Consider the following 14,215-nt stretch of genomic DNA (forward strand, 5'->3'; position numbering starts at 1 on the left):
GGCCAAGCAGCATCAGAGGAGCAGGACGGCTGACGTTTCGGGCCAAGACCCTTCTTCAGACCTTTTCTGATGAAAGGTGTAGGCCCGAAACGTCAACCCTCCTGCTCCTCTGATGCAGCTTGGCCTGCTGTGTTCATCCAGCCCTACACCTTGTTATCTCAGGGCCTGTTTCTGTGCTGTACGGCTCTACAAATGTGAGAGATTGAAAGACAACATAAAATAAGGAGGTAAAATCCTTGAGAGAGTTCAGGAACAGGGACGTGGGGTGTATATGTGCACCGAATGTGGCAGGTCAGGGGGCAGGGGACAGCTGAAGAAACAAACGGTGCCCATCAGAGCTCAGAGCACAAGGGCAAGGAGGTGATGGTGAACCCACATGAGACCCATGTGAGACCTCAGCTGGAGGATTGTGTATGGTCGTGGGCACCGCATTACAGGGTAAATATGAACACTCCTGAGAGAGAGAGGCAGTGACAGAGGGAGAGAGAGAGAGAGAGAGTGTGTATGGTCGTGGGCACCGCATTACAGGGTAAATATGAACGCTCCTGAGAGAGAAAGAGAGACAGTGACACAGGGAGAGAGAGAGAGAGTGACAGAGACAGTGACAGAGTGAGAGAGACCGAGGGGGAGAGAGAGAGAGAGAGTGACAGAGACAGAGTAAGAGAGAAAGTGAGAGAGAGAGTGACACAGACATGGAGAGAGAGAGTGACAGAGATAGAGGGAGAGAGAGAGACAGTGACAGAGACAGAGGGAGAGGCAGAGAGAGACAGAGACAGAGGAAGAGAGAAAGTGAGAGAGTGACACAGACAGGGAGAGAGAGTGACAGAGACAGAGGGAGAGACAGAGGGGGAGAGAGAGAGTGACAGAGACAGAGGAGAGAGAGAGTGACAGAGACAGAGGGAGAGGCAGAGAGAGTGACAGAGAGAGTGAAAGAGACAGAGGAAGAGAGAAAGTGAGAGAGTGACACAGACAGGGAGAGAGAGAGTGACAGAGACAGAGGGAGAGACAGAGAGAGTGACAGAGACAGAGGAAGAGAGAAAGTGAGAGAGTGACACGACAGGGAGAGAGAGAATGACAGAGACAAGAGGGGGAGAGAGAGAGTGACAGAGACAGAGAGAGAGAGAAAGTGAGAGAGACAGTGACACAGGCAGAAGGAAAGCGAGAGTGACAGAGACAGAGGGAGAGAGAGTGACTGTGACAGGGAGAGAGAGAGAGTGATAGAGAGAGTGACAGAGACAGAGAGAGAGTGACAGAGACAGAGGGGGAGAGAGAGAGTGACAGAGACAGACAGAGAGAGAAAGTGAGAGAGACAGTGACACAGGCAGAAGGAAAGCGAGAGTGACAGAGACAGAAGGAGAGAGAGTGACAGAGACAGAGGGAGAGAGAGTGAGAGAGAAAGTGACAGAGGGAGAGAGAGAGTGACAGAGAGAGAGAGAGTGACACAGACAGGGAGTGAGAGAGTGACAGAGACAGAGGGAGAGAGAGAGAGAGTGACAGAGACAGAGGGAGAGAGAGAGTGACAGACAGAGGGAGAGAGAGTGACAGAGAAAGTGACGGAGACAGAGGGAGAGAGAAAGAGAAAAACAGAAGCGAATTGCAAGAACAGTTCCAGAGATGAGGAGAGATCGGAGAAGTTGGGACTGTTCTTCCGAGAGAGGGAGGGATCTGATGGAGGTTTCAAATTCCTGAGCTAGGGCGGGAGAGAGCAGAGAGAGAGAGCAGCTCATTAACAGAACGAGAATGAGAGGGGCATGGATTTAAAATGCCATGTGAACGAGGCGATTGTGATGTGAGGAGAAATATGTTTCACTGAGCACCTCGCTAGGGTCTAGAATGAGGATCTCAGCAGGTCAGGCAGGGATAGATAACTGAATGAACCCTTTACCAATGAGCCCTAACTTACATTAGGGTCCGAAATGCTGGGAAATATGGAGGTAGGTTAGTTTGAGGCATTCCAGAGGGGCATCAGATACTTATTTAGATGGAATACTGTACGCGGTGGCTCAGTGGTTTGTGCTGCTGCCTCACAGTGCCAGGGACCCACGTTCAATTCCACGCTCGGCAAATGTCTGTGTGGGTTTCCTCGGGGTGCTGTGGATTCCTCCCACAGTCCGAAGATGTGCGGGTTAGGGTGGGTTGGCCGTGCTAAATTGCCCCGTAGTGCCCAGGGATGTGCGGGTCAGGGTGGGTTGGCCATGCTAAATTGCCCCGTAGTGCCCAGGGATGTGCGGGTTAGGGTGGGTTGGCCGTCCTAAATTGTCCCGTAGTGCCCAGGGATGTGCGGGTCAGGGTGGGTTGGCCATGCTAAATTGTCCCGTAGTGCCCAGGGATGTGCGGGTTAGGGTGGGTTGGCCGTGCTAAATTGTCCCGTAGTGCCCAGGGATGTGCGGGTTAGGGTGGGTTGGCCGTGCTAAATTGTCCCGTAGTGCCCAGGGATGTGCGGGTTAGGGTGGATTGGCCGTGCTAAATTGTCCCGTAGTACCCAGAAATGTGCGGGTTAGGGTGGATTGGCCGTGCTAAATTGTCCCGTAGTGCCCAGGGATGTGTGGGTTAGGGTGGATTGGCCGTGCTAAATTGTCCCGTAGTGCCCAGGGATGTGCGGGTTAGGGTGGGTTGGCCGTGCTAAATTGTCCCGTAGTGCCCAGGGATGTGCGGGTTAGGGTGGGTTGGCCGTGCTAAATTGTCCCGTAGTGCCCAGGGATGTGCGGGTTAGGGTGGATTGGCCGTGCTAAATTGTCCCGTAGTGCCCAGGGATGTGTGGGTTAGGGTGGGTTGGCCGTGCTAAATTGTCCCGTAGTGCCCAGGGATGTGTGGGTTAGGGTGGGATTGGCCATGCTAAATTGCCCCGTAGTGCCCAGGGATGTGCGGGTTAGGGTGGGTTGGCCGTGCTAAATTGTCCAGTAGTGCCCAGGGATGTGTGGGTTAGGGTGGGTTGGCCGTCCTAAATTGTCCCGTAGTGCCCAGGGATGTGCGGGTTAGGGTGGGTTGGCCGTGCTAAATTGTCCAGTAGTGCCCAGGGATGTGTGGGTTAGGGTGGGTTGGCCGTCCTAAATTGTCCCGTAGTGCCCAGGGATGTGCGGGTTAGGGTGGGTTGGCCGTGCTAAATTGTCCAGTAGTGCCCAGGGATGTGCGGGTTAGGGTGGATTGGCCGTCCTAAATTGTCCCGTAGTGCCCAGGGATGTGCGGGTTAGGGTGGGTTGGCCGTCCTAAATTGTCCCGTAGTGCCCAGGGATGTGCGGGTTAGGGTGGGTTGGCCGTCCTAAATTGTCCCGTAGTGCCCAGGGATGTGCGGCTTAGGGTGGGTTGGCCGTCCTAAATTGTCCCGTAGTGCCCAGGGACGTGCGGGTTAGGGTGGATTGGCCGTGCTAAATTGTCCCGTAGCGCCCAGGGATGTGCGGGTTAGGGTGGGACTGGCCGTGCTAAATTGTCCCGTAGTGCCCAGTGATGTGTGGGTTAGGGTGGGTTGGCCGTGCTAAATTGTCCCGTAGTGCCCAGGGATGAGCGGGTTAGGGTGGATTGGCCGTGCTAAATTGTCCCGTAGTGCCCAGGGATGTGTCGGTTACGTAGATATTAGTGAGATGAGTCTGGGTGGGATGCTCTGAGGTCAGTGTGGACTTGCTGGGTGGAAGGGCCTGTTTCCACACTGTAGGAATTCAATGATGATCCTATGATGATGAATTCCCGACGCTCCGATGTTAGCGGTCATCCCATACCCCTCTCTATGCACTGCTGCTCGTCCCCCCACCCCCGACTCGTTTCACCACAGCCCCACCCCTCCAACCTGCGAGATCGTGTTCCCCTCCCTGATCCCTGTAAGACACTGCTGGAGTGTGTTGGGTCAAAGGCGCTATGCGAATGCATGTTGTCCATCGTCGAGCGTGCCCTGTGGAGCTAGTGGGGGCGGGTGCTGGGGAGAGTGGGCACGCCATTGTGAGATCTAACAGCTCTTCTTCGCTCCCACCACCAAACCCTGGCAGGATGGCAGGATTCGACAGCTCAGCGTGGGACGAGGAAGAGGAAGATCCCACGGATCATCAGTACTACAACGATTTCCCAGGCAAGGAGCCGCCACTGGGCGGCTTGGTGGATGTCCGGCACCGGGAGGGGTCAGGGGTCGCGGCCCCCCGGGTACCCACCCTCCCGCCTCATCACCACGGAGCCACCCTGGTCAGTCTGAGCTGCGGGCGCACGGTGTATCGGAGCGGGAGGGAGGCTGCTCAGCCCCTCTCGGGGGGCTGGCAGGTAGCATTGGCCGTTCGGTTCCTTGGGCCACATCGGTGTGTCGGAGGCCACTCGGCCCCTCAGGCCACGTGGGTACAGATAGGCCATTCAACCCCTTTGGGCACAGTAGGCCATTCTATCCCTCAGGCCATGAGGCTGTAGAGGAGGCATTCAGTCCTCAGGGGTCACATAAGATATTCTCGTCCTCGTGCTGTGAGGCTGTTGAGACCATTCAGGCCCCTTGGGCAATGTAGGAACAGGAGGAGGCCATTCAGCCCCCTTGGGCAACGTGGGCCATTCAATCTCTGGGGCCATGCAGGTGTGGAGGAGATTATTTGCTCCCCTCCATACCCTCCCCCCACGACTCCCCCAACCAGGGGCAACAAAGGAGCAGGAGGCCATTCCGAAATGCGGGCTGCCCCACCATTTTTTGACGTCGCAGCTGACCTTCTGCCTTGGGACGCGGCACACTCATCGAATATCTTCCAAAGCAAACAGCCTCTCGGTGACTGATCCTCCCTCCAGACGAAACCTCCTCGTTCTCAGGCCCTCGCGAGCCACCCACACTTTCTGCCTCACAACAGCGACTGGCCACTATTTAGAAGCACTGGCCGCAGGGAGGTCCTGGGGTGGTGAAGGGTGCTCAACAAAGGCAGCTCGCAATATGTCACTTCTCATCGCCGTCTCTTTCTCTCTCTCCCTCTCCCTCTCCCCCCCTCTCTCTCTCTCCCTCTCTCCCCCCTCTCTCTCTCTCGTGCAGCCTGTGGGACAATCGTCAGGGAACGTCTACGATGCACAACTGTCAGACTCTCCGAAGCAGCTGACCACTGCGCAAGGTACGGTGTGTGACGCCCTCCGCGGAATTTCCAGGAGATGACGCTGCCCCCCCCCCCCCCCACACCCACCAATCGATGATGCTCGTTCCCAACTGAGGCTGGCTTCGTTTCTTTACACTGTGGCCGGCACAAGGCCATTTAGCCCCCTTGGGTAACATAGGCCATTCTATCCCTCGGGCCATGAGGCTGTAGAGGAGGCCATTCAGCCCCCTTGGGTCCCTATTGCCCCTTGAGGAGGCCGTAGCGAACCAGCAGTGTGAACCATTGCTGGCCTGTGCGGCACGGTGTGTGGGTACAGTGTCCCCACGCCCCCCCAAAACAAAAGCATCTCTAGACCACCCAGCCCCCACCCTGCTGCGTCAGGGACCCACAACATGGAGCCTGTAAGCATTACGACTGTTCCTGCGCCTGGAGCTAGGGGGAGACGACGGCCTAGTGACCCAGGGCTGTACCGGTTCGAATCCCGTCCAGGCCCCCTCCGACCGCCACCGATGGAATTTAAATTTGGTGAAACCATCCACAGGATGGTAACCGTGGCGACCATCGCCGATCGCGGCAACAACACCACCCCCCACCATGGCGGAATCTGCCGTCCTTACCCGAGCTGGGCCTACACATGACCCTACGGCAATGGGGCCGAATGGTGCGGCTGTCGGTTCGGTTTGGAGGGGTGGGGGGCGCGGTTAGGGAGGGGGTAAGTGGTTGGGGTGGGGTCGATGCACGTAGGCCTGGCTGCCACCATCTGGAGGAATGACCAATGTTTTCGAGTTCCACGTGGCCGACCCACCCTCCCCTCCCTCCCTCCCCTCCCTCCCTCCTACCACCACCATGACAGCTGCCCCTTGATAATGGCCAGGATGGGAGTTTGCAAGTTCGATCGCTGAGCCTATGATTTGACCCCAAAACCGCACCCCCCCCCCCCCCCCCCCTTCCCTCAGGTACGTCCCAGCACAGGTTCGGTCACCCCGGGACATCCGGCGCGAAGCCCAGCTGCCGATCGGAAATGTTCGATGACCCGTCGTACGTCAATGTGCAGAATTTGGACAAATCCAAACCCCCGGCCATGGGTCACACCAACGGCAACATTCAGAGAGACATCTTCGACATGAGTGAGTGCGGGGTGGGGGGGGGTGGGGAATGGGGGGGGGACTCGCTCCCGCGGGGAGGGGATACCGGGGGACTCACTTCCGCGGGGAGAGAATGGGGGTCTCGCTCCCGCGGGGAGTGGGGAGGGGATAATGGGGGACTCACTCCCGCGGGGAGAGAATGGGGGACTCGCTCCCGCGGGGAGAGAATGGGGGACTCGCTCCCGCCGGGAGAGAATGGGGGACTCGCTCCCGCGGGGAGTAGTGAGAGGGAGAATATGGGACTCACTCCCGTGGGGAGTTGGGGGAGAATGGGGGGGGACTTGCTCCTGGGGGGAGATTTACTGTCATGTGTACTGAAGTACAGTGAAAAGCTTTGTTTATGAACGAAACAGCCAGATGACAGCAAGCAAAGGATGTGCAGACCAGAAAGACTTAGAGGCAGACAGCTTACCCAGTTTGAGGAGAGAGAGTCCATTCGACAGGCTGATAATGGCTGGAAAGGGGCTGTTCCTGAACCTGCTGGTGCGTACCCTCTGCCTGATGGAAGAGGTTGGAGGAGATCATTACCAGGGGGCAGTGGGTCTTTGATGACGTGGGCTGCCTTCCTGTGGCAGTGAGCCGGGCAAACAGTCTGTGGAGGGAAGGTCGGCTTCTGCGATGGTCTGGGCCTCGCCCACCATCTCCTGTAGTTTCTTACGGCCCTCAGCACTGCAGTTGCTGCACCAGGCCATTGTGTATCATGACAGTTTGCTTTCAGTGGGGCATCTGTGGAAGTTGGTGAAGCACTTTATGGGACGTGCCAAATCTCCTCAGCTGCCTGAGGGAGAGGAGGCATCTTGGTGCCTTCTTGACAGTCACATCTGCATGGGAAGTCCAGGACAGCTCATCAGTTATCATCGCTCCAAGGAACTTAACACTCTCCACCCTCTCAACCTCAGCTCTGTTCCTGTAGCCTGGAGCGTGTCCTCCTCCTTTCCCTGTGAAGCCGATGATCAGTTCTTGAATTTTGCTGACGTTGAGAGACAGCTCGCACCACATCACCAAGCCCTCCATTCTCCCTTCTGTATTTTGACTCGGTGCTGTTAGATATCCATCCCAGCAAACTTGTAGGTGGTGTTTGTTTGGAATTTGGCAACACAGCCATAGGGATGAGTCAGAGTGAAGCTGGGTGGGTTATTGAAGGGACCAAGCTGGATAAACACAAGTTGGAGAGAGGAATAGAAGGAGAGGGGGAACGGGGTGGATAGATAGTGAGGTGGTGGGAAGAGGCTGGTATGGAGTGAAATTGCATGAGGCTACGCTGCACCAGAACTGTCAGGAATAGCCGGAGGGTTTGAATTTTCAGGGTATATCTCCCTGCGCCTCTGATGCTGCTTGGCCTGCTGTGTCCCTGCAGCTCTACACCGTGTTATTACTCCAGCAGAGCTGCTGCTGCTGGCAAACCAGGATCATTATTATACATTTTACAGTCATGTTACTTCCGGGATTCCTGTCTGTCTTTCTCCTTTTGTCTCTCCACTTTCATTATCTCCTTTGTTTCTCTCCGTCATTTTCCCTTCCTCTCTCTTTCCTCCCTGCTCTCTCTTTCAGTGTCTCTACCTCTCTCTCTCTCTCGCCTCTCTTTCTCGTTCTCTCTCTCTCCCCCCCATTCTCTCATTTTCCCTCTTCCTCCTCTCTTTCACTTCCATTCTCTCTTTCTCTTTCCACCACCCCCCTCTCTCTCTCCCTCCTGTCTCTCTCTTCCCCGCCTCTCTTCCACCTCCCTCTCTCTGCACCCCCATCCCCCACGCTCTCTCTCCCCCGCTTTCTCTCTCTGTCTCCCCTCTCTCTGCAGCCCCCTCCCCACCTATCTCTCTCCGCCCCCTCCTCTTCACTCTCTCCCCCCGGCTCTTTCTCTCTCCCCCCCTCCCCCAACTTGCTCACCCACTCTCTTTTTCTCTTTCTTTTTCCTCTCTCTCTCCCGCCCATGCTTTCTCTCTCTCTCTCTCTCCCCCTCCTCCTCCGTCTCCGTGGGGAGATGTCTCTCCTTTACAAAGTTTTACTTTTCAGGCAGACAAAAGACATCTCAACAACCATTGGGAGGCTGAGGGGGGGACCTTATAGAGGTTTATAAACCCATGAGGGGCTTGGGTAGGGGGGATAGACAAGGTCTTTTCCCCCAGGGGTAGGGGGAGCCCAAAGCTAGAGGGGCATAGGTTTAAGGTGAGAGGGGAAAGGGACCTGAGGGGTAACTTTTTCACACAGAGGGTGGTGCGTGTATGGAAGGAGGAAGTGGGTGGGGGCTGGTACAGTCACAGCATTTAAAAGGCATCGGGATGGGGACGCGGATAGGAAGGGGTTAGAGGGATAGGGGGGCAAATGCCGGTAGGTGGGGCTGGATGAATTGAGGATACGTGGATGGGTTGGGCAAAAAGGGCCTGTCTCCGCGCTGTGTGTCTGTATGAGATGGGACTAGTTCGCTTTGGGAAAGCCGGTCGGCATGGATGAGTTGGGCCGAAGGGTCTGTTTCCGTCCGGGTGACTGTTGAGACCGGGGCGCGGAGGGAGCTCTGCGAATTGGGAGTAGGCCAGCAAACAGAAGCGGGAGGGGAAAGGCGGATAGCAGACGGGGCGGAGGGGCCGAACAGCCAGTGGCTCCCACTTCCTGGTGCTGTCGGATTTGCGGACTGTTTGAAATGTGGAACAGCTTGCTGACTCCAGCCCTCTCCCCCTCCCTCGTTCGCTCTGGTTTGTCCTGCAGAGCCGTTCGAAGATGCTTTGAGGGCACCACACCCTTCGCCCCCAGCCAGCGCCCCCCCGAGCCACGTCAGTGCCTCCATGGAGGAGCAGCTCCGCACGGAGATCTGGTACCACGGAAAGGTGAACCGTAAGGAGGCAGAGAAGCTGCTGCTGGCCAACGGAGACTTCCTGGTCCGAGAGAGCACCACCACACCCGGGCAGTACGTCCTGACCGGCCTCCAGAGTGGGCAACCCAAACACCTCCTGCTCGTCGACCCAGAGGGAGTGGTGAGTGTACAGGGAGCCTTACTCTGTCTCTAACCCCGTGCTGTCCCTGTCCCTGGGAGTGTTTGATGGAGGGGACAGTGTAGAGGGAGCTTTACTCTGTATCCAACCCCGTGCTGTCCCTGGGAGTGTTTGATGGCGGGAAACAGTGTAGAGGGAGCTATACTCTGTATCTAACCCCGTGCTGTCCCTGTCCCTGGGAGTGTTTGATGGGGGGGGGGACAGTGTAGACGGAGCTTTACTCTGTATCTAACCCCGTGCTGTCCCTGGGAGTGTTTGATGGGGGTGGACAGTGTAGAGGGAGCTTTACTCTGTATCTAACCCCGTGCTGTCTCTGGGAGTGTTTGATGGCGGGGGGGGGGGGGGGTGACGACAGTGTAGAGGGAGCTTTACTCTCTGTCTAACCCTGTCCAGTGGGAGTTGAAACCACATACAAGCCGTGTCTGTGTACAGGATGTAGACTCACTTGCTTTGTCTCCATTCATTTAATTGGTCTCTCTGTGTTTCTCTCTCCCTCCCTCTCTCTCCTTCTGTCTCTCTCTCTCTCTCTGTGTTTCTCTCTCCCTCCCTCTCTCTCCTTCTGTCTCTCTCTCTCTCTCTCTGTGTTTCTCTCTCTCTCTCTCTCTCCTTCTGTCTCTCTCTCTCTCTCTGTGTTTCTCTCTCTCTCTCTCTCTCTGTGTTTCTGTCTGCCCCTCTGTGTTTATCTCTCTCTCTCTCTCCTTCTGTCTCTCACGGTCTCTGTTCCTCTCTCTCTCTCTCTCTGACTGTCTGTCTCTCTCTCTCTCTCTGTGTTTCTCTCTCCCTCTCTCTCTGTGTTTCTGTCTGCCCCTCTGTGTTTATCTCTCCCTCTCTCTCCTTCTGTCTCTCTCTCTCTCTCTGTGTTTCTCTCTCCCTCCCTCTCTCTCCTTCTGTCTCTCTCTCTCTCTCTGTGTTTCTCTCTCTCTCTCTCTGTGTTTCTGTCTGCCCCTCTGTGTTTATCTCTCTCTCTCTCTCTCCTTCTGTCTCTCACGGTCTCTGTTCCTCTCTCTCTCTCTCTCTGGCTGTCTGTCTCTCTCTCTCACTACCTTTCTGTCTCTGTTTCCCCCCCCCCCGCCCCCAGGTGAGGACGAAGGACCACCGCTTTGAGAGTGTCAGTCACCTGATCAGTTATCACATGGACAACCAGCTCCCCATTATATCCGCTGGCAGCGAAGTGTGCCTGCAGCAGCCAGTCGAGAGAAAGATGTAGGCGGTCATCAGAGGGTGGTATCGACCTCGCTCCCCTCACCCCTACAAACCCCTAATGCCCCCCACACACACAACCTCCTCTTCCCCCCACCCCCCCCCCCCCCCCCAGCAACCAAATCTGGACACCAGACTTTGAGGAACTTAGATGCGTCTGGTGAAGGTGGAGACTCTCTGCGAATGGAAACTCTGCCCATTTGCCCACACGCCTCTCCACCAGTGGAACCCCTTTGGAGTCTGAGGCTGGTTTCCTGTCTGCGCTTTCCCTGAGGAGGCGGGGGGGTGGTGTGGCATTGTTGGTGTGTGGTGCCGGTTTGTTCTCTCCTGTGCCCTGGCTGAGCGGCTTGGGATTACCTCCCTCAACGCTGCGGCCCGGCGTGGGTTTGGCGCTCCACCCTTGTTCTGTCCATCTCCTTTCTCCCTCTCCATCTGTCTCCTTCCTCTTCTCTCTCTCTCTCACCATGAAGACCACACAAAACACCTCCTCCTCAGCCCCCTCCCCTCCAGGACTGGGTAGAGCTGGCATCGCACTGCAAGTGAGCGCATCTGGCACCAGAAGGAGAGAGCTTAGCCTCTCACTGTCCATGCCCCACCACCCACCTCGCCCCATGAACTTGTGATCCTTCCTGTGGTGGGTGTGGGGAGAAGAGTTTAATGCTAACCAAGTGAAACGGAAGGGTCAGCTCACAGGAAATGCCCACCCTTGCCTTGGAGCCGATGCCCCACCCGGTTGCAAAGCCCCGGGTCTGAAGCCCCAGTTTTGTGGGCTGCTGCTCCTGGACTGGTGTGGTGGGGCGGGGGGCGGGGGAGCGTTCGGAAGGAGCCTTGGGGGAGTCGCTGTAGATGGCACAGCTGAGCGTTGGTGGCAGAAGCGGGCATCAAAGACTTTTTGAGGAGCTCACACCGTTCTTCTGAGGGCCCCCGGGAGGTCACTGTCCTGTTGACCAAACGGAGAGGGGTCCCGGGACAAGTCAGAAAGCTGCTGCCAACAGCAGGAGGTGGGGGGTTGCTGCGTCTGAGTGAGGCTGATATCAGTTTCAGTTTGTGTGTGTGTGTGTGTGAGAGAGAGAGATCAGTTCCTGAACTCTCAGATCCCTCCTTTTCCCCCCAAAAGGGAAGTGGTGAGGCGGGGGGGAGTGGGGGATAAATTCAACAGGAGGCGAGGAGAAGTGAGTGATTTCCCAATCTGAGAAATCTTCCGAAGGTCTCTTCTCTTGAGCACACGAGGAAAAGCACAAAGGGTTTGGTTTCTTGGGGTTGTTCACAGCGATGGCAATGTGCCTTGATCTGGCCAGGTGGCTTGGCTGTTACTTTCTCTCTTTGCAAGTTTGATCATTTGTCTAAGCGACTTGTAAATGGTGTATTTTAGTTTCCTAATTACTCCAAACTCTCCTTTTTGTTCCCTGCATCCACATGTACATTACCATGTATTCCAAACCCCGGTCTGTACTCCTGACTCTATTCCCCACAGCTGACACGGACCCCTACCCAGAGAATTTAATGGACATGAACAGGTTTTGTTTCATTTTCTCCAGGATTCGCATATTTTTTTTTGCAATCTGGAGCGAATCGCGAGAGAGAGGTTAGGTAAACATGACGCTCCCATTGGCAGCTTCGGGAGGTGTTCTGGCTTTCAGGCGTAGGGATTGTTTTGAAGGGGAAGCGGCGTGCCGAGGGAGCTGGTACGTCAAAGCGTGGTTAGTGCGCAGACACAGAAAGTGGGTCCTTGTGCTCACGGGACGTGGGTTTCGCCGCCCGCCACTGCTCGTCCCAGTTCCGCCCTGAGAAACCTGGCCGGTGAGCAGATAACGTCTCGTCTCCACGCTTGGCAACAATCTTTCTACCTCTGACTGAATGATAAAGAAAAAACTCAAAAGAAAAATCTGCCTCTGTCACAAGAGGCCACCAAAGACTTTCGGACGACTTTGGACCCTGAAGGGACGGCCGAGATATTTCCAAGTCAGGATAGCATTAGGCTGTTTGGCCCATCGAGTCCGCACCAGCCCCTCCAACAGTGTCCCACCCAGACCCCACCTCTTATGCTGTCCCTGTAACCCTGCACTTCCCACAGCCAGTCCACCCAAACCTGCACATCCCTGGGAAATACAGGACAATTTAGCTTGGCCAATCCACCCCTAACCAGCACATCTTTGGACCGTGGGAGGAAACTGGAGCACCCGGATGAAACCCACGCAGACACAGGGAGAATGTGCAAACTCCACACAGACAGTCGCCCGAGGGTGGAATCGAACGCAGGTCCCTGGGGGTGCTGTGAGGCAGCAGCACACTGCATGCACATGTGTGAGAGTGAGTGTGTGCATGAGAGAGAGAGAGGGGGAGTGTGAGAGAGACAGCGGGGGGAGCGTGAGAGAGAGGGGGAGCATGGGGGGGGAGCGTGAGAGAGAGAGAGGGGGAGCGTGAGGGGGTGGACTGTGAGAGAGGGGAAGCATGTGAGAGACAGGGGGAGCGTGTGAGAGAGAGGGGAACCATGTGAGAGTGAGTGAGAGCATGTGAGTGTGTGAGGGGGAGCATGTGAGTGAGAGGGAGAGCATGTGAGAGTGTGTGTGAGAAAGAGAGCAGGAGCATGTGAGAGTGTGTGTGAGAAGGGGAGCGTGCGGGAGGTGAGCGTGTGAGTGAGAGGGGGAGCATGTGAGAGTGTGCGTGAGAGGGGGAGAGGGGGAGTGTGTGCGTGAGAGGGGGAGCGTGTGCGTGAGAGGGGGAGCATGAGAGTACCTATCTCGGGGTCTGTCCTACCAGTGGATCAAGACATCACAAGAGTGGGTGATGGCTGCCATTGAAGACACCAGATGAGATGGGATGTTGACGCTCACTGCAATGGGAGTATGCAAGGAATGACATTTTGCAGCAGCTGCACAGAGCCTTGGTGAGACTACATCTGGAGCACCGTGTACAGTTTTGGACTCCATCCTTCAGGAAGGATTAGGCCTGACAGTGCGGCCCTGTTTGTGAGGTCTTTGGTCAAGTAAGCCAAAGAGGCCCCAGGCTGACGTGTTTTTGGGGACACGGGTACAAATTTGAATTGAATAAAATATGGAATTGAAAGCTCATGGCCAAATCCATCACTGTCAGCTCTCGCCACCCAGTCTGACCATACAACTCTAGACTCTCCATTACCATCTGCAAGGGCTGAGTAAGTTGGGTTGTGTTGGAATAAGTGGTGGGGGGGGGGGGGGGGGTAGGCAGGGTGCTGCAGTGCGGGAAGACAGGAACAGATGGACCACCCTGCATCAAACTCCACCCTTCGATAATCCTACCTCACCAGCCTCTTGTTGGGAGAGTAGATTGGTCACGTTCACAGAATCACACCTTACAGACACTGTCCCAGACACCACCATCACCATCCCTGGGTATGTCCTGTCCGCCACCCGGCAGAACAGACCCAGCAGAGGGGGCCGCACAGTGGGATACAGTTGGGAGGCAGTTGCTCTGGGAGTCCTCGACATTGACTCCAGACCCCATGAAGTCTCATGGCTTCAGGTTTAACACGGGCAAGGAAACCTCCTGCTGGTTACCACATACCGTCCTCCCCCAGCTGATGAATCGGTACGCCCTCCATGTTGAATATCACTTAGAGGAAGCACTGAGGATGGCAAGGGCACAAAATGTACTCTGGGTGGGGGACTTCACTGTCCACCACCAAGAGAGGCTCGGCAGCAGTCCTACTGATCGGGCTGGTCGGGTCCTAAAGGACACAGCTGCTAGGCTGGGTCTGCAGCAGGTGGTGAGGGAACCAACAAGAGGGGAAACACATATTTGACCTCATCCTTACCAATCTGCCAGCTGCAGAGGCATCTGCCCATGACAGTATCGGTAAGAGTGACCA

The 14,215-nt window shown here is 56.1% G+C and overlaps 1 protein-coding gene across 6 annotated transcripts in view; it reads left to right on the plus strand.

Moving 5' to 3' along the window:
• shc1 (SHC (Src homology 2 domain containing) transforming protein 1) overlaps positions 1-12,734 on the plus strand; it is a 181,610-nt gene extending 168,876 nt beyond the window's left edge. For all 6 annotated transcript variants that reach the window (XM_059642998.1, XM_059643002.1, XM_059643000.1 and 3 more), the window contains 5 exons: positions 3,978-4,167; positions 4,982-5,057; positions 5,996-6,166; positions 8,885-9,150; positions 10,247-12,734. In XM_059642998.1, the coding sequence (XP_059498981.1) occupies positions 3,978-4,167; positions 4,982-5,057; positions 5,996-6,166; positions 8,885-9,150; positions 10,247-10,375 (832 nt within the window). In that variant the 3' untranslated portion in view covers positions 10,376-12,734. The remainder of the gene's footprint in view (positions 1-3,977; positions 4,168-4,981; positions 5,058-5,995; positions 6,167-8,884; positions 9,151-10,246) is intronic.
• Positions 12,735-14,215: the final 1,481 nt, after the last annotated feature.

This window comes from Stegostoma tigrinum, chromosome 47 (assembly GCF_030684315.1).
Source record: "Stegostoma tigrinum isolate sSteTig4 chromosome 47, sSteTig4.hap1, whole genome shotgun sequence".
NCBI lineage: Eukaryota > Metazoa > Chordata > Chondrichthyes > Orectolobiformes > Stegostomatidae > Stegostoma > Stegostoma tigrinum.